The sequence below is a fragment of the Carassius auratus genome, chromosome 35 (genome assembly GCF_003368295.1).
Source record: "Carassius auratus strain Wakin chromosome 35, ASM336829v1, whole genome shotgun sequence".
NCBI classification, from domain to species: domain Eukaryota; kingdom Metazoa; phylum Chordata; class Actinopteri; order Cypriniformes; family Cyprinidae; genus Carassius; species Carassius auratus.
Window position 1 is genome coordinate 18,568,766 of NC_039277.1, and position 23,264 is coordinate 18,592,029.

At 37.9% G+C, this 23,264-nt stretch overlaps 2 protein-coding genes across 5 annotated transcripts in view; both read left to right on the forward strand.

Annotated features, from left to right (window-relative positions):
- Positions 1–18,969, forward strand: part of LOC113054750 (adenomatous polyposis coli protein-like) — a 35,692-nt gene extending 16,723 nt beyond the window's left edge. For all 4 annotated transcript variants that reach the window (XM_026220525.1, XM_026220528.1, XM_026220527.1 and 1 more), the window contains 13 exons: positions 4,237–4,426; positions 5,509–5,617; positions 5,705–5,818; positions 5,926–6,009; positions 8,454–8,534; positions 9,029–9,127; positions 9,236–9,614; positions 10,721–10,816; positions 10,932–11,071; positions 11,159–11,236; positions 11,327–11,443; positions 11,526–11,740; positions 11,832–18,969. In XM_026220525.1, the coding sequence (XP_026076310.1) occupies positions 4,237–4,426; positions 5,509–5,617; positions 5,705–5,818; positions 5,926–6,009; positions 8,454–8,534; positions 9,029–9,127; positions 9,236–9,614; positions 10,721–10,816; positions 10,932–11,071; positions 11,159–11,236; positions 11,327–11,443; positions 11,526–11,740; positions 11,832–18,183 (8,054 nt within the window). In that variant the 3' untranslated portion in view covers positions 18,184–18,969. The remainder of the gene's footprint in view (positions 1–4,236; positions 4,427–5,508; positions 5,618–5,704; positions 5,819–5,925; positions 6,010–8,453; positions 8,535–9,028; positions 9,128–9,235; positions 9,615–10,720; positions 10,817–10,931; positions 11,072–11,158; positions 11,237–11,326; positions 11,444–11,525; positions 11,741–11,831) is intronic.
- A 242-nt stretch (positions 18,970–19,211) lies between these two features.
- LOC113054752 (C3a anaphylatoxin chemotactic receptor-like) lies at positions 19,212–21,855 on the forward strand. The gene is made up of 2 exons (XM_026220530.1): positions 19,212–20,030; positions 20,220–21,855. The coding sequence occupies exon 2, from the start codon at positions 20,259–20,261 to the stop codon at positions 21,276–21,278; it is 1,020 nt and encodes a 339-aa protein (XP_026076315.1). The 5' UTR covers positions 19,212–20,030; positions 20,220–20,258; the 3' UTR covers positions 21,279–21,855.
- The last annotated feature ends 1,409 nt before the right edge of the window (positions 21,856–23,264 follow it).

A 23,264-nucleotide genomic window follows, 5' to 3' on the forward strand; every position in this document is an offset into this window, starting at 1 on the left:
GACAGAGATGTTGTGTTGTATGGGGATGGGAGAAACCCACCCAAAATTGCGTCGGTTAAACAAGCGTGGGAGGAAATAGCCACAATTGTTTCATCGATTTTTTTTCCTGGTTCCTGACGGACAAACCAATTTGTCAGATGTCCTTAAATACATATATGACCTCAAACATGTCTGATCCTTAATTACTACAGTTAGCCTGAATAATTTGTAAGCTAGATTTATGCCTATTTTTTCACATCTTCGTGGCACAACACAATGATTTCCGTCATCTCAAGTGTTAATATTTTTTTAGTGTAACAATTTATGATTTGCAAAAATAACTGTTGCATCTGTGTAGATTACATGAGCAAAGTGTATGCGCGTTGTGCACGCTATACATTATGGTCAAGCATGCGCCCCTAAAATAGCATAATGAACAACGCGCAACGCGCCACTGACTTTAGACTAGGTTTTTTCTGGTCAGTGGCGCAATTGTTTAATGGAACAGGAAAATAGCACCAGGGATTGTTTGCGACGGAACACGCCTCCTTTTTTGCGCTGAACCGCCCAGGGAGCGCAAGTTCATTCACTAGTTTAGCGACGTGCTTCTGTGGAGGGAAAAGCGCGCTTTGCGCGGGTGCAAAATAGGAATGACACATGCGTCGGTGTACAAAGTCAATTGCGCTGGGTGCAAGATAGGGCCCAATGTCTTTGGCTGCTGAAAATGTTATTATATCTGTAATCTATTAGTTATTTTAGGATCTAAGCCAAGGACATTACTTTTATAATATTAGTAGACTAGACCTTTAAAAAAATATATAATTTGAAATGTAATTAATATTTGATTGGTTATGTTTGTGGAGTCAAACATCTAGACACGATTACTACCAAATCATCATAAATATTTAGATTTATTTATTTATTAATTTACAGTATGTATATTTTTTATTTTATTTCATATAACATGGTTATTTTATTCTATATATTAAATGTTTTTAGTTATGATATTGTGTGTTATATATTGTTTTTTTCTAATTTGTATTAATAAAAATAAATATATATTTAGTTCTATATTTTTATATCACATTTTGTAATTTTCTTTTGTACATTTTGTATTTTCAAAATTTTCAGGTATTACAGATTTTCTGAAATGTATAAATATGCTAATTATGTATTAATTAAATTATGCACTAATTTGCATACATTTCCAGAGAAATTATATATATTTTAAAATTTTGTTTATATTAGGATTTCAATTTTTATCACTCCATAAATCAGAAAATGCTGTTAGCAGGCACACACAAAAAAGTCTGTGTGTGTGTGTATATATATGTGTGTATATATATATATGTGTGTGTGTGTGTGTGTGTGTGTGTGTGTGTGTGTGTGTATATAGTGCTCCTGTATCTCAACTGGTAGAGCATTGCGTTAGCAAGCAAGCTAGTGCAAGGTTGGGGGTTCGATTCCCCGGGAACACATGATAGGTAAAAATTGACAGCCTGACTGCACTGTAAGTCGCTTTGGATAAAAGCGTCTGCTAAATGGATAACTTTAATTTATATATATTCATATGTGTGTATATTTGTGTGTGTATATATATATATATATATATATATATATATATATATATATATATATATATATGTGTGTTATATATATGTATATGTTATTTAAATCAGGAAATTTATGCATCAACAAATCTCTATAAAAAAATACAATAAAAGATAAAGATAGGAATGATGTTTAAATTAGAGGTCGACCGATATTGGATTTTGCCGATACCGATAGCAAACTTGGACCACACTGGCCGATACCGATTAATTAATCGATAGTTTTTAAAATGGATACTGAAAAAAGAAAAAGCTAAAATAGTGCTTTATTTACAAAAAAAAGTAGGAATAATAATAGTAATAGTAAATGTTGAAATTACCACACTCTAATAGGTCCCTATGAAATTGGTTTAATTGTTTCCTAGATCCCATTTTATTTATTTCCAAATTCTGTAACTTACATTTTCTGGATTCTGTTTTTTCCATTTACATTTTACTCCACTCATTTTTAATAGTTAAAGTTTATGAATTAGGGCTGGGACAACGAATGACTGACCGGGCGCGTACGAGAGAGAGCCCCGGCTGCGCGCGCACTCACAGTCTTCAAACAACACGAGCGCTTCTTGCTCTCTCTTTCCCTTGTGCATGTTAATCAAAATCATTAAACACTATAGAAAAAGGGCGAAACACCAAAGTTTCACGCGCGCTTGCGCACTCACATTCTTCAAACTACACGAGCGCTGTCTTGCTCGCTCTCTCTCTCTCTCTCTCTCTCTCTCTCTCTCCCTCGTGCATATTAACCAAAATCATTAGACACGATAAAAAAGGGCGGAACGCCAAAGTTTCACACGTGCTCGCGCACTCACATTCTTTTATTGAATGCTATCTCTATACAAGTGCAAAGTAATGCATTCTTAGTCTTTTATTTTGTAATTTTAAGAGCAATAAACATATATTGCAATGTTAAGGAATTCATGTTTTTTCATTCAGATATGTAAATCAACATGTAGAAATTGTTAGTAGTCAATTAATGGGGAGATAATCGAAATCGAATCGGTCCGGAAAAATTAATCGTAAGATTAATCGATGCATCGAAAAAAAATAATCGCTAGATTAATCGTTTAAAAAATAATCATTTATCCCAGCCCTATTATGAAATCATAAAGTAAATCTATAAAATCATGAAACTTATACATTTTCAAATTAATTTAATAAAAGTTTAACACAAATAAAAAATATAAACACAAATAAAATTACATGATTAGGGTCCTATGAAATGTTTTATTTTTTTTTAATTCTTACCAAATTCTGTTTTACCATGTCTAATTATTTGAACTCATAAAACAACTTAATTTATTTTTTCTTAAAGAAGCCTAAAGATTTTTTCTCCTCAAAAGTTCTGTGTATTACACTTTTTATTGTTATTAAATCAAGACATGAAACATACATTTTATTAGTCTTTTAATTACTTTTTAAATTAAGCAAACTTTTGTTTTGGCAAACAAAGGGGATTTAATATTAAAATTAAAACATGGAAGAAATGTTGTGTGATTATTCCTTAAAAAATAATGTTTTCATTTTAGTAGTAGTACATGTACATTCTACTGAACAATAGACAATAATTCTATTCTATATTAAAGAACAATTTAATGGAAAACTGTGTGAATGGTGCTCTGAGGCACGGCAGGATTTTCTCGCTCTGTTCAGCGTGCAGCATCACGTGTCTAAACACACAGCACGTGCTGTCAGTAATTTCAGCCACTAGAGGTCGCTCTTGACTGTATAATGAAAACAGATCCTTCTCAGCCTCTCCAGCAACGGACTCAACCCGGGAAACTATCGGCATGGATTTTTGCCGATAACCTTTTGTTCCAGCAATCAACTATCGGTGCCGATTAATCGGCAAAACCGATAAATCGGTCGACTTCTAGTGCAAATAGATAAGTGTAATAAAACAAACACTTAAATGATTTTTCGGTCCACTATTCTGCAAGCTAAATAGCCCAAAAGTGCACAAGTGCATGAAAAAAACCTGGTTTTGCTTGTAGTATTTTGCAATAAGATATTACATATGCGCTACCGAAAGCAAGCTTTTTAAAACATAACTTGCTGTGGTCCAATTTTCATTCAGTATTTCTGTGTGCTGTGTATTTTTATGCATGACATATGCTTGTCACTAGCTTAGCAACAAGGAAATGTCAAACCCTCTCAGAATAAAAATGCCATTTGTGGTTACTTACTACACAGGGCACTCAAAATCGCTCACTTGGGGTGTTTCATTTCAGTTAGATTCTGCTTTAGAGAGTTTGTGTGGTCAGAAGACAGCAAGGCAGCTCAGTAAGCTGAATATAATATAAAAGCTCTTTAATGTACTGCATTTCCAGAATATAAATCAAGCTTTTTATCAAAATGTGCAGTTAATGTCCAGCATGGAAAACATGCATCTTGAGAGAGAAATTTCTGTTGTGCTTTAAAATACATGAGTGTATGCTTGCCATTTATAATGTTTCTCATACTCCGTGTCACAATAATTTGTTTTATAATGTTTGTAAATGTTTTATTCACATGCATTTTTCATTTGTTTTTATATGTAATTATAAAATATACCTTATACACCAATGCAACTAAATTTTGCATCTCAGTTTAACTTTTGTGTGGCTGTACAATGGTACCCGAAGTCGTCGTCATCATCTCTTCTGTCCTGTAGAAATGAGTCATGACCCCAGCAGTTTCTCTGGTGTGAAGATGAGGTCCAAGGCGTCTCTGCAGGGGTCCGGTTCGACCCACTCGGCCGACAGCAGCCCCGGGCCCAGCCCCATGAGCTCCTTCCCCAGGAGAGGGGTGACCGGCGGGGGTCGAGACAGCGCTGGGTACCTGGAGGAGCTGGAGAAGGAACGGTGAGCGACAAGGGATCATTCTGAGCATCACATGGGAAGGTCATGTGGCTGATTAGATCCTTCTTAGCAGGTTAACTAAACGTTTCTTCAAAATCTCATAGAGGGTTTGTATCAGATGCTACATTCCTTTGCTTAAAACCTTGTTACAAAGTTTTACATTTTGAAATATTCTGATATATGCACTAATGTTCTACCATTTGGGCTTTTGAAAGAAATTAATACTTTTATTGAGCAAAGACGCATTAAATTGATCAAAAGTGATAATAAAGAGATTAAGTTCTTTTGAACTCTTTATTCATCAAAGAATCCTGAAAAATAAAATCATGTTTCCTCAAAAATATTAACTGTGTTCAACATTGATAATAATCAGAAATGTTTTTCTTGAGCAGTAAATCATCATATTATTCTGATTTCTGAAGATCATGTGACACTGAAGACTGGAGGAATGATGCTGAAAATACAGCGGAGCATCACAGAAATAAATTACACTTTAATAGAGATTCACACAGAAAACTGTTATTCTAAATGGCAATAATATTTCACAATTGCACATTGTTTTTAATTTATTTTTAATTTATTTTTAATTTATTTTTAATTAAATAAATGCAGCCTTGGTGAGCAAAATAATTATTATTATTTTCTACATTTGTGTCCCTAGAGCACAAAACCAGTCTGAAGTCTCTAGGGTATATTTGTAGCACTAGCCAAAAGTACATTGTATGGGTCAAAATGATCCATTTTTCTTTTATGCCAAAAATCTTTAAAATATGATCATGTTCCATGAAGATATATTTTTTTAATTTCCTACCATAAATGTATCAAAAACTATTTTTTTATTTGTAATATGCATTGGTAAAAATTCTTTTTAACCACTTTTAAAGATGATTTTCTCAATATTTAGATTTCTTTGCTCCCTCAGATTCCAGATTTTCAAATAGTTGTATCTCAGACGGATATTGTGCTCCTCACAAAAACAGAAATATTATTTATTCAGCTTTCAGATGATGCATAAAATCTTTGATCTATAACAAATTAAGGAGTCAAAAATTCAAAGCAAGTTAAATTGTCTTTGCTTTTATTAGGTCTTTGTTGATGGCAGAACTTGAGAAGGAAGAAAAGGAAAAAGACTGGTATTATGCTCAGTTACAAAACCTCACCAAAAGGATCGACAGTCTCCCGCTGACTGAGAATGTAAGTATGTACAGTATGCATGCGGCTTTCACTGCATCAGATTCACTGCATGATCTCTGTATCTTCACACTTCTTCTGCTGCTGTAGTTTTCTCTTCAGACCGATATGACGCGCAGACAGCTGGAATACGAAGCCCGGCAGATCAGAGCCGCGATGGAGGAGCAGCTGGGCTCGTGTCAGGACATGGAGAAACGAGCGCAGGTGGGCTGAGATGCTGAAACCTAGAGACTTATGATTTGAAACTAGAACTTCTAAATTCAGAGTGAAACCAAGAGTTTGGTAATGAAGTTTCCATCATGCATCCTCAGGGCCGCGTGGCTCGGATACAGCAGATAGAAAAAGACATGCTGAGGATTCAGACACGGTTACAGACCCAAGCAGCCGACGCAGAGGTACTGGATTATTCTGATGACTATATAATACAGTCATGTTTAGATATTAGTACTTTTTACATATAACATTCACTCACCCTCAGGTCATCCAAGATTAGGATGAGTTTGTTTCTTTATCAGATTTGGAGAAATGTAGCATTGCATCAGTGTCTCATCAATGGATGCTCTGCAGTGAATGGGTGCCGTCAGAATGAGAGTCTGATAAAAACATCACAATAATCCACAGCACTCCAGTCCATCAGTGAACATCTGGAGAAGACAAAACCTGAAAGAAATCCAGCATTAAGATGATTTTAACTCAAACACATAGTGTTTATAATCCCTAATAACACTTCCTCCAGTGACAAAGTGCATCTGCTGTTGTCTCTAACATCAAAATCCAGCCACATATTTGTTTAAACGCTGCTTGATCTGAGCAGATTTCTCTCCTGATTCACACCACATGAGCTTTTCACTGGAGGAAGCGCTATTATGGATTAAACTCTGAAGTTAAAATCATCTTAATGCTGGATTTGTTTCAGGTTTTGTCTTCTCCAGATGTTCACTGATGGACTGGAGTGCTGTGGATTATTGTGATGTTTTTATCAGACTCTCATTCTGACGGCACCCATTCACTGCAGAGCATCCATTGATGAGACACTGATGCAATGCTACATTTCTCCAAATCTGATGAAGTAACAAACTCGTCCTGATATTGAATGGTCTCAAGAGTGAGTGAATTATCAGAAAATTTCCATTCCTTTAATGTTTTGCTTCCCCAAAAGCTCAGTGTTGTGATCTCTATTTAGCCTTGTTCAGACTGTCAGTCCAAACCTGATTTTTGTGCTTATCTGATTGGAATCTGATCTAAATGATTGACTCTCCACACTGTGTATTATTACAACGGTTCAGTTCTGATTTGTGTATCCCGTAGTCCCACTTTACGTGGCGTGAGAACATGAAAAGACGCTAAATCCAATCTGAGCAATCAGACTGAAACAGATTTCCAGAAATGGCTTTTGTGTCCACTTGAACAAGTGAAAGTCATTTTGTGAGGTCTAGATAATCATATGTTGTCATTATGGAAATTTGTGGTCAGATTGTGCAAGTGCTTGTTCCTCTTCACACAGTTAATTCCTTTGCTTTAGAAAGGATGTGATTTCCATCTCCGTATCTGTGTTTGCTTGCCGCGCTTCTTCCAGTCTGTAATGTTCCGCTTTTACAGCTTGCACAGAAATGCACAGAAATGGTGCACAGAAAATGCATCTGTGCATAATCAGGGAAGCCATGAAAGTTTAATTGAATAGCATGCTGCATTAATGGATCGTGTTCAGTGAGGCTGAGTGTAAAAAACTGTAGTGTGACACAGCTTTAGGATGCAGAGAGCTTATTTAGCTATTCTTGCATTTATTACATTTACATGCATGCATTAGTAGTTACTTTCATCCAAAGCAACTTATAATGCATGCAAGGTACGTTTTATTGGTTTATTTAAAATTGAAGTCATAAATGAATAAAACAAAACAAAAAGAATAAAATAAAACTATTTAAATAAGTACATTAAAATATTATAATATATATATAATGGCATAAGTTATTTAGATTGCATTGCATTCAAAATAATTTTTTTATTTTTCTTTATTAATCAAACAAAATTATTAAATACATTTATTTATATATAAATTCAGATTTATATAAAAAAGGACAAAAAAAGTTAAAACTGAAAATAAAAATAAGTAAATTCAAAATAAATAAATACTAAGCTATTAGAATTATAATATTATATAGTTCATTGGTTTTCAACACAGAAAATGTCAATATTGACATTAAGAAAGCATATACACACAAATGTACTTGTAACCACATAAACCAAATAATGATTTTATCCATATTTATGATTAAACGTTTTACATATCCAGTGATGCTATGAAACAGCTTTTCATTCCTTTAATATATAATATTCTGAGCATAAAAATAAAAAATATCCAGGTGGTTTATCAGTAAATATTACATTTGCATTACAAAAAATACATTTATAACTTAAAATAATAATACAAATTAAAAATAAAAACCTTCCCATTTCTAATGCACTACTCTTTTATATAGTAAAATAGTAGGCGAGCACTAGTTTTTTTTTGTATGCATGCTCAAGAGTTGGCACATGTGATTTATACTTGAAGTTGATAAATCCTATTGGACACTTTTGCACTTCCTCCACAATCCCGCCGGCTGAATGAGAAGCCAATGTAGGTCAGGAAGAGCCTGATGCTGTTGAAGCTTCTGTCCTGAAGCTGAAGACTCATCCTCGCTCTGTATCTCTGTGCACTGAATCATCTGCACTTCTCAGAGCTGATTACACATCCGTCTCCTGTAGCCTCGGTTGCACAGAGTGACTTGCATTGCATGTGTGATTTTTGCTCTGTTTACCATGCTGTTCCTCATATTCCTCCTCGTTGAATCTTCAGGTCAAGCATGATCCTGTGACACAAACTGAAGGAGCTCACGCTGCAGGAGATGCTGGCGCTGGTAATGCGGCCTGCTCACAGGTGAGTACTAGATCTATTTGCAATAGTCTCCCACTGAATCAGACTCATTTTGTTGATGGTCTCATGAACAGAAGTGTCCTCCGGTGGGTGCCAAGTATTCAGTCCTTTTTTAAAAGCTCTTTCAATCTGTGCCAAAAGCTTCGGCATGCTTTGAATAATAATGATTTGAATGCAGATGCTAATGGTTTTATTGTTCATCATAGAGCCCTAATTAGAATTCAGAAGGGTTTTTTGGTTTCAGTTGCATTAAGGCCGAATGGTATTTTTCAGACGGATAGTGCATGCAGAATGTCACTGGATTGGGTGCAACTTTATTTAACTTTAAAAGGTGTTTGATAAGGTTTGCTGAAGACATGCATTTTTTTTATTGATTAAAATATTAAATGCATTTAAATGCATTGATTCAATTTGCTGCAGACATGTCCGTTTAACATTTTTTATTTTTATTTTAAAGTATATTGTTTGAAACTACTTTGTATGTTTCTGTCTGCCAGGGCTCAAGTTCTCGGGTCGATCATGATGCCGGCAGTGAGATGAGCAGTGCAGGAAGTTACTCCGTTCCACGCCGACTGACCAGCCATTTAGGCACTAAGGTTAACTAATGCTAGATTCTCAATGCTTGAGTCTCAAAATGACTTGCTGTGACGATTGAAAAGCATTATGCATCATGCATCACTTTAATCAAATCTGCATATGCTCAGGTGGAAATGGTGTACTCGCTGCTGTCTATGCTGGGCACCCATGATAAAGACGACATGTCTCGCACGCTCCTGGCCATGTCCAGCTCTCAGGACAGCTGCATCGCCATGCGTCAATCCGGCTGTCTGCCGCTGCTCATCCAGCTCCTCCACGGCAATGACAAGGACTCGGTGTTGCTTGGAAATTCCCGCGGCAGCAAAGAGGCGAGGGCGAGGGCCAGCGCTGCCCTGCATAACATTATCCACTCGCAGCCCGATGACAAACGCGGCCGGCAAGAGATCCGTGTGCTCCACCTGCTGGAGCAGATCAGGGCTTACTGCGAGACCTGCTGGGAGTGGCAGGAAAGCCATGAGCGCGGCGTGGACCAGGACAAGAACCCAAGTGAGACCCAATATATCTTGCAATGATATATGCATGCTGTCAGGAATAGTGCAGGGGGTGTGGTTTGGTATCCGTGCAGTGGCAGTATTTTTAGTTGTAGTAAATTTGTGAAATAAATAGAAGCGTTTTGCATCCTTGTGTTGGTTTCATAATTCACTGACAGGGCTTTAAATTGACAATAGTAAATTTCTGAAAAATTTAAATGAAACGTTTTCGTTAATTTTGAGTGAATATATAGTAAAATGTGTTCTTTTAATTTCAGCAAAATATGTGCACATTTAGCTGTTAATAAAGAACATATAGTATTAATATTTTTAATTCTTTTTTTATATATATTTAAAATGCATATATTTTTACTTTATATAGTTTTCATTTACATTTTTGTTAGATTTAAAAAAAACATTTTTACTATTTATTTTTGCTTTCATTTATTTTTTTATATTATGAATTTGGTTTTATTTTTATATTGACCGTTTTAGATTTTGTCACTGTTTCTATTTTTTACTAGTTAATATTTATTTATTAATTGTATTTTATAATAATTGTAGTTTCAGTCATTGTAGTACTTCATCTTATTTCAGTTAGATTTTTTTTAAGATGATTTAAATTTTCATATAATGTTTTATTTCAGTTAACATAAAATATTTAGTTCCCACTATTATGTATATATTTAGCTTTGAATTTGGCTTTGAATCTGATGCATCTGTATTAGCCATTTAAAACAAACATAACTTAATATAATAACTTGACATAACACTAATATATTGGCCTATATGTAGTAAATAACAATCCTGTTATGTATATATCAGCATAAACTCAGGCACTGATTCTGAACCATCTGCATTAGCCATTTAAAATAAACTTAAAAGTCAACAACAGTAATAAACTGGCCTATATGTATCCCTAATATATTGCTGCAGTAAATGCAGTGCCTTTTTATATTATTCCATATAGTACTATATATAACTTTTTTTATTAATTTATAAATGCCATTCATTTGAAATGCCCTGGTGGGAAGGAGCTTAATGGATGATTTAATGGTTGATACATAATTTAAGTATGTGGAACAGTACAGCCTCATTAATGTACTTTTGCTTTCACTGCAGTGCCTTCACCAGTCGAGCATCAGATTTGCCCAGCGGTGTGTGTTCTCATGAAACTTTCCTTTGATGAAGAGCACAGGCACGCCATGAATGAGCTTGGTAGGTTTTCCAAAATTATAAACGAAACTTGTCCTCCTGTTTGTTCTTGTTAGACATTGAAAACCCTAAAATATAAATATCATTGGCTGATTATTTCAATGCATTGTTCATGCAGGTGGCCTTCAGGCGATTGGGGAGCTGCTTCAGGTAGACTGTGAGATTTACGGTCTTACCAGTGATCACTACAGTGTTACACTAAGACGATATGCTGGAATGGCTCTAACTAATTTAACCTTTGGAGATGTAGCCAACAAGGTGTGTTATGTCTCAGCATTATATGGATATATTTCCAATCATTGTTTATTATTGCATTTAACTGTTACTTTCTTGTTTTGCCTACAGGCTACGCTTTGCTCAATGAAAGGTTGCATGAGGGCCATGGTAGCTCAACTGAAGTCAGAGAGTGAGGACCTACAGCAGGTATAACTGCTTGGAAACTCATGTTATAATTTGCATAGTCATGCACGGCGCTGGAAGGAAAGATATTAATGCGAATTGATTGTACTTTAGGTTATTGCCAGTGTTTTGAGGAACCTCTCATGGCGAGCTGATGTGAACAGTAAGAAGATCTTGCGTGAAGTTGGTAGTGTTAGAGCCCTGATGGAGTGTGCCTTAGAGATTCAGAAGGTGGGATTAAGTTATTTCTGTCATCAGAATGCAAACAAGCATTTCAGTCATTAAGGAAATTGTCTTTCTTATTATTTTACAGGAATCCACATTAAAAAGCGTCTTGAGCGCCCTTTGGAACTTATCAGCACATTGCACTGAAAACAAAGCTGATATCTGTGCTGTTCCTGCAGCTTTGGCATTTTTAGTGAGCACTCTAACATACAGAAGCCAAACCAACACCCTTGCCATTATAGAAAGTGGTGGTGGCATCTTGAGAAACGTATCGAGCCTAATTGCCACAAATGAGGAACACAGGTAGAGTATGCTGTATGAAAGCTGAATACACTCACAGATTTTTATTATGTCCGCATGTCAGCAAACCTTTTCCTCTTTTGGTTTATTTCAGGCAAATATTAAGGGAAAACAGCTGCCTTCAGACTCTTCTTCAGCACCTTAAATCACACAGTCTGACAATAGTGAGCAATGCCTGTGGGACGCTGTGGAACCTCTCTGCTCGGAACGCAAAAGATCAAGAGGCATTATGGGATATGGGTGCAGTTAGCATGCTCAAAAACCTAATTCATTCCAAGCACAAGATGATAGCTATGGGAAGTGCTGCTGCTTTGAGAAACCTCATGGCCAATCGGCCTGCCAAGTATAAGGATGCCAACATCATGTCTCCTGGATCCAGTCTACCGTCCCTGCATGTAAGAAAACAGAAAGCACTAATTGAAGAACTAGATGCACAGCACCTCTCTGAAACCTTTGATAACATTGACAACTTGAGCCCAAAAGCCTCCCATAGGGCCAAGCCAAGACATAAGCATAATGTCTACGGCGATTATGATGGTGTCTGTCGATCCGATGGCTATAACCCTAATGGAGTCGGTGTTCGTTCACCTTATATGAACACCCCAGTGCTCTCAAGCCCATCATCTCGAGACAACAGAGGAAATGGAGATAGTGTCCGAGGCGAGAGGGACAGAAGTCTAGATCGAGAGCGAAGAGGTTTCCATTCCGAAGCTGAGGCTGCCAAGCGAATGGTGCAAATTCCCACGACTGCAGCTCAAATTGCAGTAGTAATGGAGGAAGTGCAGAGCATGCACCTAAGTTTGGATGATAGAACCACAGAAGACCCTCACGTTGGGCAAGACGACATCCGACGCCAAACTGCTGTTCATGGTCACCAAAATATATACAGCTACAACAAATCTGACCCTTCAGGCGGACCATGCCCAATGCCCAAACTGGAGTACAGAGCTTCTAATGACAGTCTGAATAGTGTCAACAGCACTGATGGCTATGGAAAGAGAGGTCAAATGAAGCCCTCAGTGGATACCTATTCAGAAGATGATGAAGGCAAATGCTGTGTCTACAGAAAATATCCTGCAGACCTTGCCCATAAGATACACAATGCAAATCACATGGAAGATGACAATGGAGATCTGGATACACCTATTAACTACAGTTTGAAGTATTCTGATGAACAGCTCAATTCTGGTCGACAAAGCCCAAGCCAGAATGAAAGGTGGGAAAGGTCTAAACTCCATGAAGATGAAATTAAACGGCCAGATCAGAAACCACAGAGATCGCAAAGCCCAGGATACCATATGTACACTGAAGCTGGCAGTGAAGGAGAAGATAAACTAAAAAAGTACCAGTCCAGGTTTGTTCAACAGGACCTGCCTGCATTTAGGTCAAGGGGTTCAAATGAACAAATTAACAGTGGGTCAAGTCATGGACTTAACAAAAAGATCTCTCAAACTATTTGCACTGTGGATGACTATGCCGATGAGAAACCAACAAACTTCAGTCAGCGTTATTCAGAGGAAGAGCAGCTTGATGAGCAAACGCCAAACTACAGCATGAAATACAATGAGGATCATCATGTAGAACAACCTATTGATTACAGTTTGAAGTACTCCGATGCTTCCTCCAAGAAGGCCATGTTTAGTCATACAAAGCAATCTTCTACCCAAGGTTCTGGCAAAGATTATTTGAGCCAAGAAACTTCATCCTCTGTGGCATCTTTAAAGAACCAGGGTAGACAAAAGCAGCCCCACCTTTCTTCTGCTCAAAGCAGAGCAGGACCAACAAGAGCAGTTCAGAAGAACCCAGCATGCAAGGCTCCCACGATAAATCAAGAAACATTACAGACGTATTGTGTGGAGGACACACCCATTTGTTTCTCACGTGGTAGCTCTTTATCATCATTGTCCTCTGAGGAAGATGAAATGGAAAGCTGCAAGCGTAATGTCAACTCTGCCAAAAACTACGCAAATCTACCCATGTCAGAAAAAGAATCCTCTAGTAACATTGCATCTGACCAACGCACAACTGAGAGCCAAGGGTCAGGCCATTATGTTCGCATAAAGCCTCCACGACATCACTTGGGACATGGAGACGCTTCCAGGCATCACAAAACAGTCGAATTTTCATCAGGTGCTAAATCCCCATCTAAAAGTGGTGCCCAAACACCAAAAAGTCCTCCTGAACATTATGTACAAGAGACTCCGCTCATGTTCAGCAGATGCACATCTGTCAGCTCCCTTGAAAGTTTTGGGAGTCATTCAATTGCAAGTTCTGTGCAGAGTGAGCCATGCAGTGGGATGGTAAGTGGGATTATCAGTCCAAGCGATCTGCCTGATAGCCCAGGACAAACAATGCCACCAAGTCGCAGCAAGACGCCACCGCCTCCACCGCCCAGATCCACGTCTGTAAAACAAAAAGTTACTGTGCCGCCCCATTCTGAAAAACGTGATTTTGCTCCAAGACATGCAGTTGTAAGTGCTGCTGTACAGAAAGTTCAAGTTTTACCAGATAATGATACCCTTTTACATTTTGCAACAGAAAGCACTCCAGATGGCTTTTCTTGTGCTTCAAGTCTAAGTGCACTAAGTTTAGATGAACCCTTTATTCATAAAGATGTTGAGCTGAGGATAATGCCCCCAGTTCATGAGGATGACCATACTAATGATGCAGAGTTTGAGAAAGAAGACATCCAAGAGCCCAAGGTTCAAGAGAAACCACCATCATCAACTGAACCTGGAAAAGACATCTTGGATGACTCAGATGATGATGACGACATAGAAATTCTAGAGGCCTGTATAAACTCAGCAATGCCAACAAATTCATCAAGAAAAACCAAAAAGCAATCGCCCTCAACCACCTCTAGAATACCCCCACCCTTGGCTCGCAAACCAAGTCAGCTCCCTGTTTATAAATTGTTGCCACCACAAAACAGAGGACAACAGCAGAAACATGTTACCCTAACACACTGTGAAGACCTGCCCCGTGTGTACTGTGTGGAGGGAACCCCCACTAACTTTTCCACAGCAACATCTCTCAGTGACCTCACAATTGATTCACCCCCAAATGAGATGGCGGGCAATGAAAGTTCAGCTTCCCATGCAGAAGCATCTGGTCAAAGACAAGACACTCTGCCAGAGGGGGAAAGTGCAGAGGCTAAAGATATAGGTTTATCACCTCCCATGCAGTCTCCCTTGGCTGATAACGAAGGGGACGATATTCTTGCAGAGTGTATCAACTCGGCAATGCCCAAAGGCAAAATTCACAAGCCATTTAGAGTGCAGAAGATGCCTGAACAGGCTCAGCATCCATCCACCGCTACTAGCAACCTAGTTCAGCAAGACTTAGAAAAGAAAAAGCCAACTTCTCCTGTAAAACCTATGCCACAAAGCAGTGAGTACAGAGCAAGGATGATCAAACAGCTAGAGGGTCCTAATAGCTTGTCAGAAGCAGCATCATATCCAAATAAAAACAAAGAAATGGAAAAGCAAGAGCCCAAAGAAGTCACACGAGAGTTTGCGGATAAGCCTTCTAATCCCGAGGTGAGAACACGTCCGGGGTTTGCCTTTGATTCTCCGCATCATTATACACCAATTGAGGGCACTCCTTATTGCTTCTCTCGCAATGATTCACTGAGTTCACTTGACTTTGAGGATGACGATCTTGACTTGTCTAAAGAGAAAGCTGAGCTGCGAAAAGATAAAGAGCAAAGAAAAGTTACCCCTTTGAAGTGCAGTGCAGAACGGCCAGTAAACCCTAATAGAGTATCGGCATTTCAGACAGCTCCAACAAAACCCCCTCTAAAACCAAGTTTTCCACAAGCACCCAAAGAACATACAGTAGCAGTGTGCGATGAAAAGCAAAAGTTTTCCATTGAAGACACACCTGTATGTTTTTCAAGAAACTCATCCCTTAGCTCATTAAGTGACATTGATCAAGAAAACAACAACAAAGATTGCTCACACAAAGATGATGCAACTCAGATGGAAGTCCCTAGGCCACAAGCCTCTGGTTATGTGCCAAAGGCCTTTCACGTTGAGGACACCCCTGTGTGCTTCTCTAGAAATAGTTCCCTGAGCTCTCTCAGTATTGATTCTGAAGATGATCTTCTCCAAGAATGCATCAGTTCTGCAATGCCAAAGAAAAAGAAACAGCCACCAAGAAGTAAAACTGAGGAACCAGGGGTTAAGGAAGAAAAAAGCATGTTGGCTGATGGTATTTTAGCAGAGGAACCAGATCTTATATTAGATCTCACAGACACACATAGCCCTATTTCAGAGCAAGCCTTATCACCAGACTCTGAATCATTTGATTGGAAAGCCATTCAAGAGGGCGCCAATTCTATAGTTAGCAGTCTTCATCAGGCTGCAGCAAGTCTCTCCAGACAAGGTTCCTCTGATTCGGACTCTATTCTGTCTCTCAAATCGGGCATTTCCATTGGATCGCCTTTCCATCTCCCTTTAAATCAGGAGGACAATAAGCCTGACATAAATAAAGGGCCAAGGATACTAAAACCTGGTGAGAAAGGTACTTTAGAGTCCAAAAAGAAAGAGGAAGAATCTAAGAGTCTGAAAGGAGGAAAGAAAGTTTATAAAAGTCTAATCACAGGAAAGCCCAGACCCAGTCTTGAAAGCATGTCATCTCAGCCCAGACAAGCTCAAGCTCCTGTGATCTCCAGAGGGAGGACAATGATTCATGTTCCTGGTGTGAGGAGTACCTCTCCTAGCACCAGTCCGGTACCCCAAAAAAACCCTCCACGTGGCCAAATGTCAAAACCACCATCACAAGTACCTGGACCTGGAAATTCTTCAATACCTATGAAAATCCCAGCAAATTCTGAACCTAGTCCTGCCAGGGACGCAGCATCGTCTCAAGGAGGGTCAAGTAAAGTTTCCTCTCAATCTGGGTCTAGAGACTCCACACCTTCTAGACCTGTTCAGCAATCTCTAACAAGGCCTATGCAGTCCCCTGGTCATGCCTCAGTTTCTCCTGGTAGGAATGGTTTGAACCAATCCAGCAAATTAACCCAGCTGCCTCGTACTGCATCCCCCAGTGCTGCTTCAACAAAATCTTTTGGATCTGGACGCATGGCTTACACTTCTCCAGGTAGGCAACTGGGCCAGCAAACACCAACAAAGCAGAGTGGTTTGCCAAGAAGTACCAGTGGAATTCCTAGAAGTGAATCTGCCTCAAAAAGTCTAAACCAGTGTGGAGCCTCAGCCCCTTCAAAAAAGGGAGATTTGTCCAGAATGTCATCTACCAAATCCAGTGGGAGTGAGTCTGACCGGTCCGAGAAGCCTGGACTTGTTCGTCAGTCAACATTTATCAAAGAAGCCCCTAGTCCAACACTTAAAAGGAAATTAGAGGAGTCTGCATCTTTTGAGTCTTTGTCACCTTCATCTCCAAGCCAGTCACAGACTCCAGTATCTAGTCCATCTTTACCTGATATGTCACTTAGTCTACCATACCAAGGAAGTGGTTGGAGAAAGTCCCCTCAAAGTCAGAACTCTGCAGAGAATGGTAATGGAAAGTCACTGCGAAGGCATGACATCTCCCGATCCCATTCAGAAAGCCCTTCCAGGCTCCCAGTCAACAGGACAGGGACATGGAAAAGGGAGCACAGCAAACATTCAACATCTCTCCCAAGAGTAGGCACTTGGAAAAGAACCGGCAGCAGCTCTTCCATTCTCTCTGCTTCGTCTGAGTCCAGTGAGAAGGGAAGAAGTGAGGATGAACAGCAACCCACTAATCCTCCTCAAAAATCAGGTAAAGAGGGTGGCTTGGAACGCAAAGGAACATGGAGGAAAATAAAAGAGAGCGAAAGCTCATATGTACCTTCTATGACATTAGACTTACCAGATCCAACTGGTGATGCTGCTCATTCAATGGGTGCTGCTATGTCCAAGACAGATGATGTCTGGGTGAGAATTGAAGACTGTCCCATAAATAATCCAAGGTCTAGTAAATCACCCACAGCAAACACACCTCCCGTTATTGACAGTCAATCAAACAAAGGGCTACCTTGTGACAGGGACTCAAGCGAATCGCACTCAAAACAGCCACTAGCAAGGGAAAATGGAGCCATGGGCCACCTTGGTTCAGAAACAAATCTGAATTTACTCCGAAGTAGCGAGTCTCTTGATAAAAAAGTCACCGATATCAAGCCTGCACCAAGTAACCCAAACACTGGCACAGAGGTCCATGAATTCCCAGTTGCTGAACGCACACCTTTTAGCTCAACTAACTCTAGCAAACACAGCTCCCCTAGTGGTGCTGTGGCTGCTAGGGTAAGTCCTTTTAATTACACACCAAGCCCCAGAAAGAGTAGTGACGAAAGCACAACTCCAAGACCATCTCAGATCCCAACACCTATTTCAAGCAATGCGAAAAAGCGAGACACTAAAGGAGACACAACTGAAAGTGGGTCTTACATTGTTACTTCTGTCTAAGTTTGGACTTGCTCATAAAGCTTAATGGTGACAACCAAAAAAACACTTATTACAGACACTCTGGCCTTGTTTATAATTTGTTTTTGTGGAAAAACCTCTGTGGAGGCCACTTTCTTAGAACTTCTTGTTGTTGCACCCTGTTTTAAGAAATTTATTCTTGCTGGTTGATTGCGGTTTAAGCTAATGTTGGTTTCAAATTCAGAGAAGCATTGTAGGGAGGGAAAAATATTTGACAATTTGTACTGTACAGATTTGATTATGTATATATTTAATTTAACCACACATCAGTGTCCTGTATCTACTATGACTTGACAAGAATATTGGCTAACGATGGACCATTTGGGATGCTGTTAAACTTCTGGTGGAATTCAGTACTATTGCATTTAATTAAAATTACTTTTTAGAACAAACCGTAAACCTGTATTAATTCAAATGTTAAACACATTCTTACTGTTGCATATTGTGTGTTACATAATGGATTTTCTCCTTGCATGAACTGATTCAGTGGTATAGCATTTCCTATAAAGATAAACATTTCAGTGGACATATGACCTGTACTGATAGCCGTAGTGTAACATTTTACACTCTTGTGTGTGCATTTTGTTTTAAAGCAAGAAATAACCCTCGGAACTGTTGAATAATGCTGATGGTTGACATACATAATATAAAAAAAAAACTTGGTTCCATTTCTCTGCTATTTGTGTATAGTTGTTGCCAGATGAGCCAGGTGTGTTTTCAATGAAACCGTAGTCTTGGAAGGACTGAAGTAATGTTCGAAAATTAAATTATTCACGTAGGTTTTGGTGTTGGTATATTTTTAAAAGCTAATTTGCTTCCCCTTATGTTAAGTACTTAAGCACATAATTATATTTTGACTGTTTTGCCAAAACCATGGTGTAAATAATCACATTTTATTTGAGTTTTTTTTTATTTAAATTTTTATCATGCAATAAAGTGGGCAAATCAAATGTTTACAAAATATTTCCAATAAAAAATATTAAATTACACAAATGGTATCATTTTTGTGACTTTGGCCTGATTGTTTATTATAAACTTTTTTTTTTACACATCTGGAAAAAATATATATATTTTTGGGGGGATTGTTGTAGCCAGTTTTTTTGTTATGCTGAAAAAAAATAAGTGATCCCAATAAAATGTGTGATCTCAAATTTTTGAGGGGCTTTTTTCTTTTCCCAGAAATACAGAGTAAAAAACGATCTTATCTTAATTGAGTAAAAAAAAAAAAAATTCTCTTGGGTGGATTAATGTAAACCAATTTCTCATCTAGTTTGGTAAGGCAGATAAACATCTAAATTTCCTTTTATGATTCACTTTTAGTCAGCTCTCAAGAATGCAGTACTTTCCAACAGTCATTTTGTAAATGCTCGTAGACACAATATGAGGCTACTGTCATATATAGTTCATTTAGTACATATAGGACCCATTTCATTTGAGGACTGTGGTGGTAGCAGCTATTTTTAGAGCAATGACAAGCAGGCAAATAAGCACTGGTCTTGTTATTTTGCAAATTACAAAGTTGTGGATATTCACAGCTTCTTTGTGCTTCTCCGGTTTTGGTTTTGGTTTACCACAATAGGAAACAGAATGTGAGAAACTGCAACAGAAGATCAAAACTCCTTCAGTTTGTGCTTAAAGAACAGCATTCTTGACGGAATACTGAAAATTATATTTTGGTAAGAAAAAAGGAAATTTCTTCATACGCTTACCCTAAGAGTTATTTGTAGTTGTTTCATCAAAGCAGTAGGACTTCCTTCCATTTCCTGTGGTTTCGCCTTAAAGTGGTGAGCTGGGCGAAGTGCGCTAGTGAGTACAGAGCAGCTGGTGAGGTGAGTACTAGTTTTGTAAGACACTTTTATCAGATCTGTAAAACTCAAGAGTGATTCAAACCATATCAACAAATACGTGACTATTTAGAACAAACTGATATAATATTGAATGTTGTTTGTTCATTTCCCCATTTTGATAAGTGTATCTGCTAAATGAATTTTTTGACTGATAATATGTTATATTTATAGGATAAACGGAGCACTTTGGACAGCAGCAAGTCAAGCAAAATGGACCAGACATTAACAGACGATCTCGATGATTTCTGGAATTATTTTTCCAATGAAAGTATGACAGACCCTTCAGTGTCTTCAGAGGTGAAAAATTCCATGAGGACACTTTCTCTGGTCATCTACTTCCTGACGTTTCTCCTCGGAGTTCCCGGAAACATGTTTGTTGTGTACATCGCTGGAATGAAGATGAAGAGGACTGTTAATACAATATGGTTTCTCAATCTAGCGACTGCAGACCTCCTATGCTGCCTTTCTATACCCTTCAGTGTGGCGGAGAAACTCCTTGATCACCACTGGCCGTATGGATCCATCATGTGTAAGATTCTCCCCTCTGTTATAATCATCAACATGTTTGCCAGTGTTTTCACCTTGAACTTGATTAGTCTGGATCGGTTTACTCAGGTGATCACACCGGTTTGGGCTCAGAATCATCGCAGTATGTTCATCGCACGACTGTCCTGTGCAGCGGCCTGGATCTTATCTTTGGTGCTCAGTTTGCCCTTTATGATATTAAGACAAACTTTCACTGACTATAACAGCACGCTTTGCACATTTCATGCAGATGAAGAAGTTGATTCCAGCCTTCCAGCATTAGGAAGGTTAAGCGTCATCAGATTTGTGTTTGGCTTTTTGATTCCTCTCATATGCATCACAACATGCTACGGATTCATCGCACGCAAGTTAGGCAGGAGACATTTTCAGTCTGGACGAGCGTTTCGAATAATGCTGGCTGTAATTGTGACATTTTTTCTGTGCTGGCTGCCGTATCACATAGTGGATTTGATGACAAAGTACGGAGAGAAATCAAGTTCCTCGATGGCTTCGGCAGTGGATCCGTTGACTATCTCTTTGGCGTATTTCAACAGCTGTCTGAACCCCATTCTGTATGTTTTCATGGGGCAGGATTTTAAAAGTAAGGTTAAACTCTCCCTCAGACATGTTTTTGAAAGAGCTTTCTCTGAGGAGGGAACACAAGCGTCACGATCCACACAGTCACAACAAATGCACTCAGTTTAGAGAAGATATGAGCTTGTTTATTCAGTCATTCTTCTATACTAACCCTATGCACTTGTAAACAAAACCCATTACATTTGCTTTAATATTCTATCGAATGCAGTGACATGTAGACATTTTTCTTTTTTTAGTGTGAATAACAAATTATGTTAGGTGTTTTCTAATTAGACATCATTTGTATTTGTCCAAATGCTCCTATGAAAAGTTGTTCCTTTTTTATTTCTTTTAAAAACCGAAACTTAAGATATGCATTACGGCTTACTTTAGCACTTTTCATTAGGAAGTGTCCACTCTGCTTTTTGTATCTGTCAGGAAATTATGAAATCCATTAAGTGCATCTAAAATAATCTGTTCTGAGTTTTATTTGTATTTTTCCTGATGAACAATGCTCAATTGTTGGTGCATTGTTTTTGTTTTTTTCACTTTTACTTGAATTAATCATGCTGATGACATTTCTTGTGTACAGCTTGCAGTCGGTAATACTGATGCTATTTTTAGGCAGGTGCAGTATTTTGAGGAAGTTAATGTTGTGCCTATTGATGGCATGTGCTCTAATCGTCAATAAAATAGGCTTCATATACACAATATTCCGTCTTAAATGCAAAGTTCCAGTGTCTGTATATACAGTAGCCTACATAAACTACTAAGAATAGCTACTAATGCTTTACTATAACTGTGTGTGTGTGACATCAATCCAGACTTTAATATTTAACTTGTAAAAAAAATATTTTATTGCATTGTTTTGTTTAAAGTTAGAATTACTGTTATGATCTTAAAACATTAATTTAGCCAAAAAGTATTCAGTACTATATCCTCCTGGGACCAGGCATAGACTGACATTATATTTTAGTGAATTTCTCGGAGACTGTACTTGCCACAGTTTGAAGTCTGTGTGTCCTGTAGAGATCACATTCAGGGCATTTCAGAGATATCATGTGTCTGATCATAAACACTTCCTCTTTTTGGCCTTTAAATATGGCTTCTACAGATGACAGAATAAACATGAAAAACGAGGCATATTTTTCATGCATGTCTTCTGTAGAGAACACCAGGACAAACATGTTCATCAGGAATTTTGGGGAAACGCAACAAAAAATTATAGATTGATATTCTTACGAAAGTGTATTAAATTAATATGCAAATTAGATGCAATGTATGGACACATTGTAAAGAATGGGAATACCAATTTATGCACATATTATGCACAAAAATTATATCTTTCATAACATAGCTGAGAATTATCTATGTTCAAAGTTTAGATAAATATTCGCTTGTACTCTACATAATAAGTTGAAGCTTATCTAACAACGTTGTCTCTCAGATGTTTTATTTTCTGACATGGCCTTTGAAATGTCTCGTATCACTTCACACTCTTTCTTCTCTCATAATAAAACTATTTAAACGCAAATCATATATCATGTCATTTTATATTGTTAGTTTTTTTTTTTTTTTTATGTAGCTTTGTATTGGTCCTGGTCAAACTTTTTAGCTTAAATATGATACTTATGAAAATTAACCAAGGTTTTACTATAGTAAATGTTTAGTAATCATGTTTATTTTTTTTATTTTAGTTTTTTGGATTGCCATTTGTATAATCACAGTTACCACAAATACAATGGTTAAACTATGGTTAATTTGTGGCCACCATGGTTTAACTACAATAACCATGTTACCATGTTATTTTTCTTTTTTCTTTGACAAAGTGTTGACATTACGTCTAAATGCCCAAAAACTCTTATTTTGACTGACTGGACATCCCTGACCACTGGAGAAAATCATGATGACATATTTCATTCAGACCTTTCGATTTCACCGTTCACCAAACTGGAAGTCGTTTGTGTCACTGCTTCAGACACGAGACTTTAAAAGAACAGAAACATAAACAACTTTTTTTATGTTTTGCTGACTCTTTTTCTGAAGAAATCCCTTATCTCAGTATTTTCAGCTTTAAACATGTTCCTCTTTTTACTACATGTAATAATACATGCT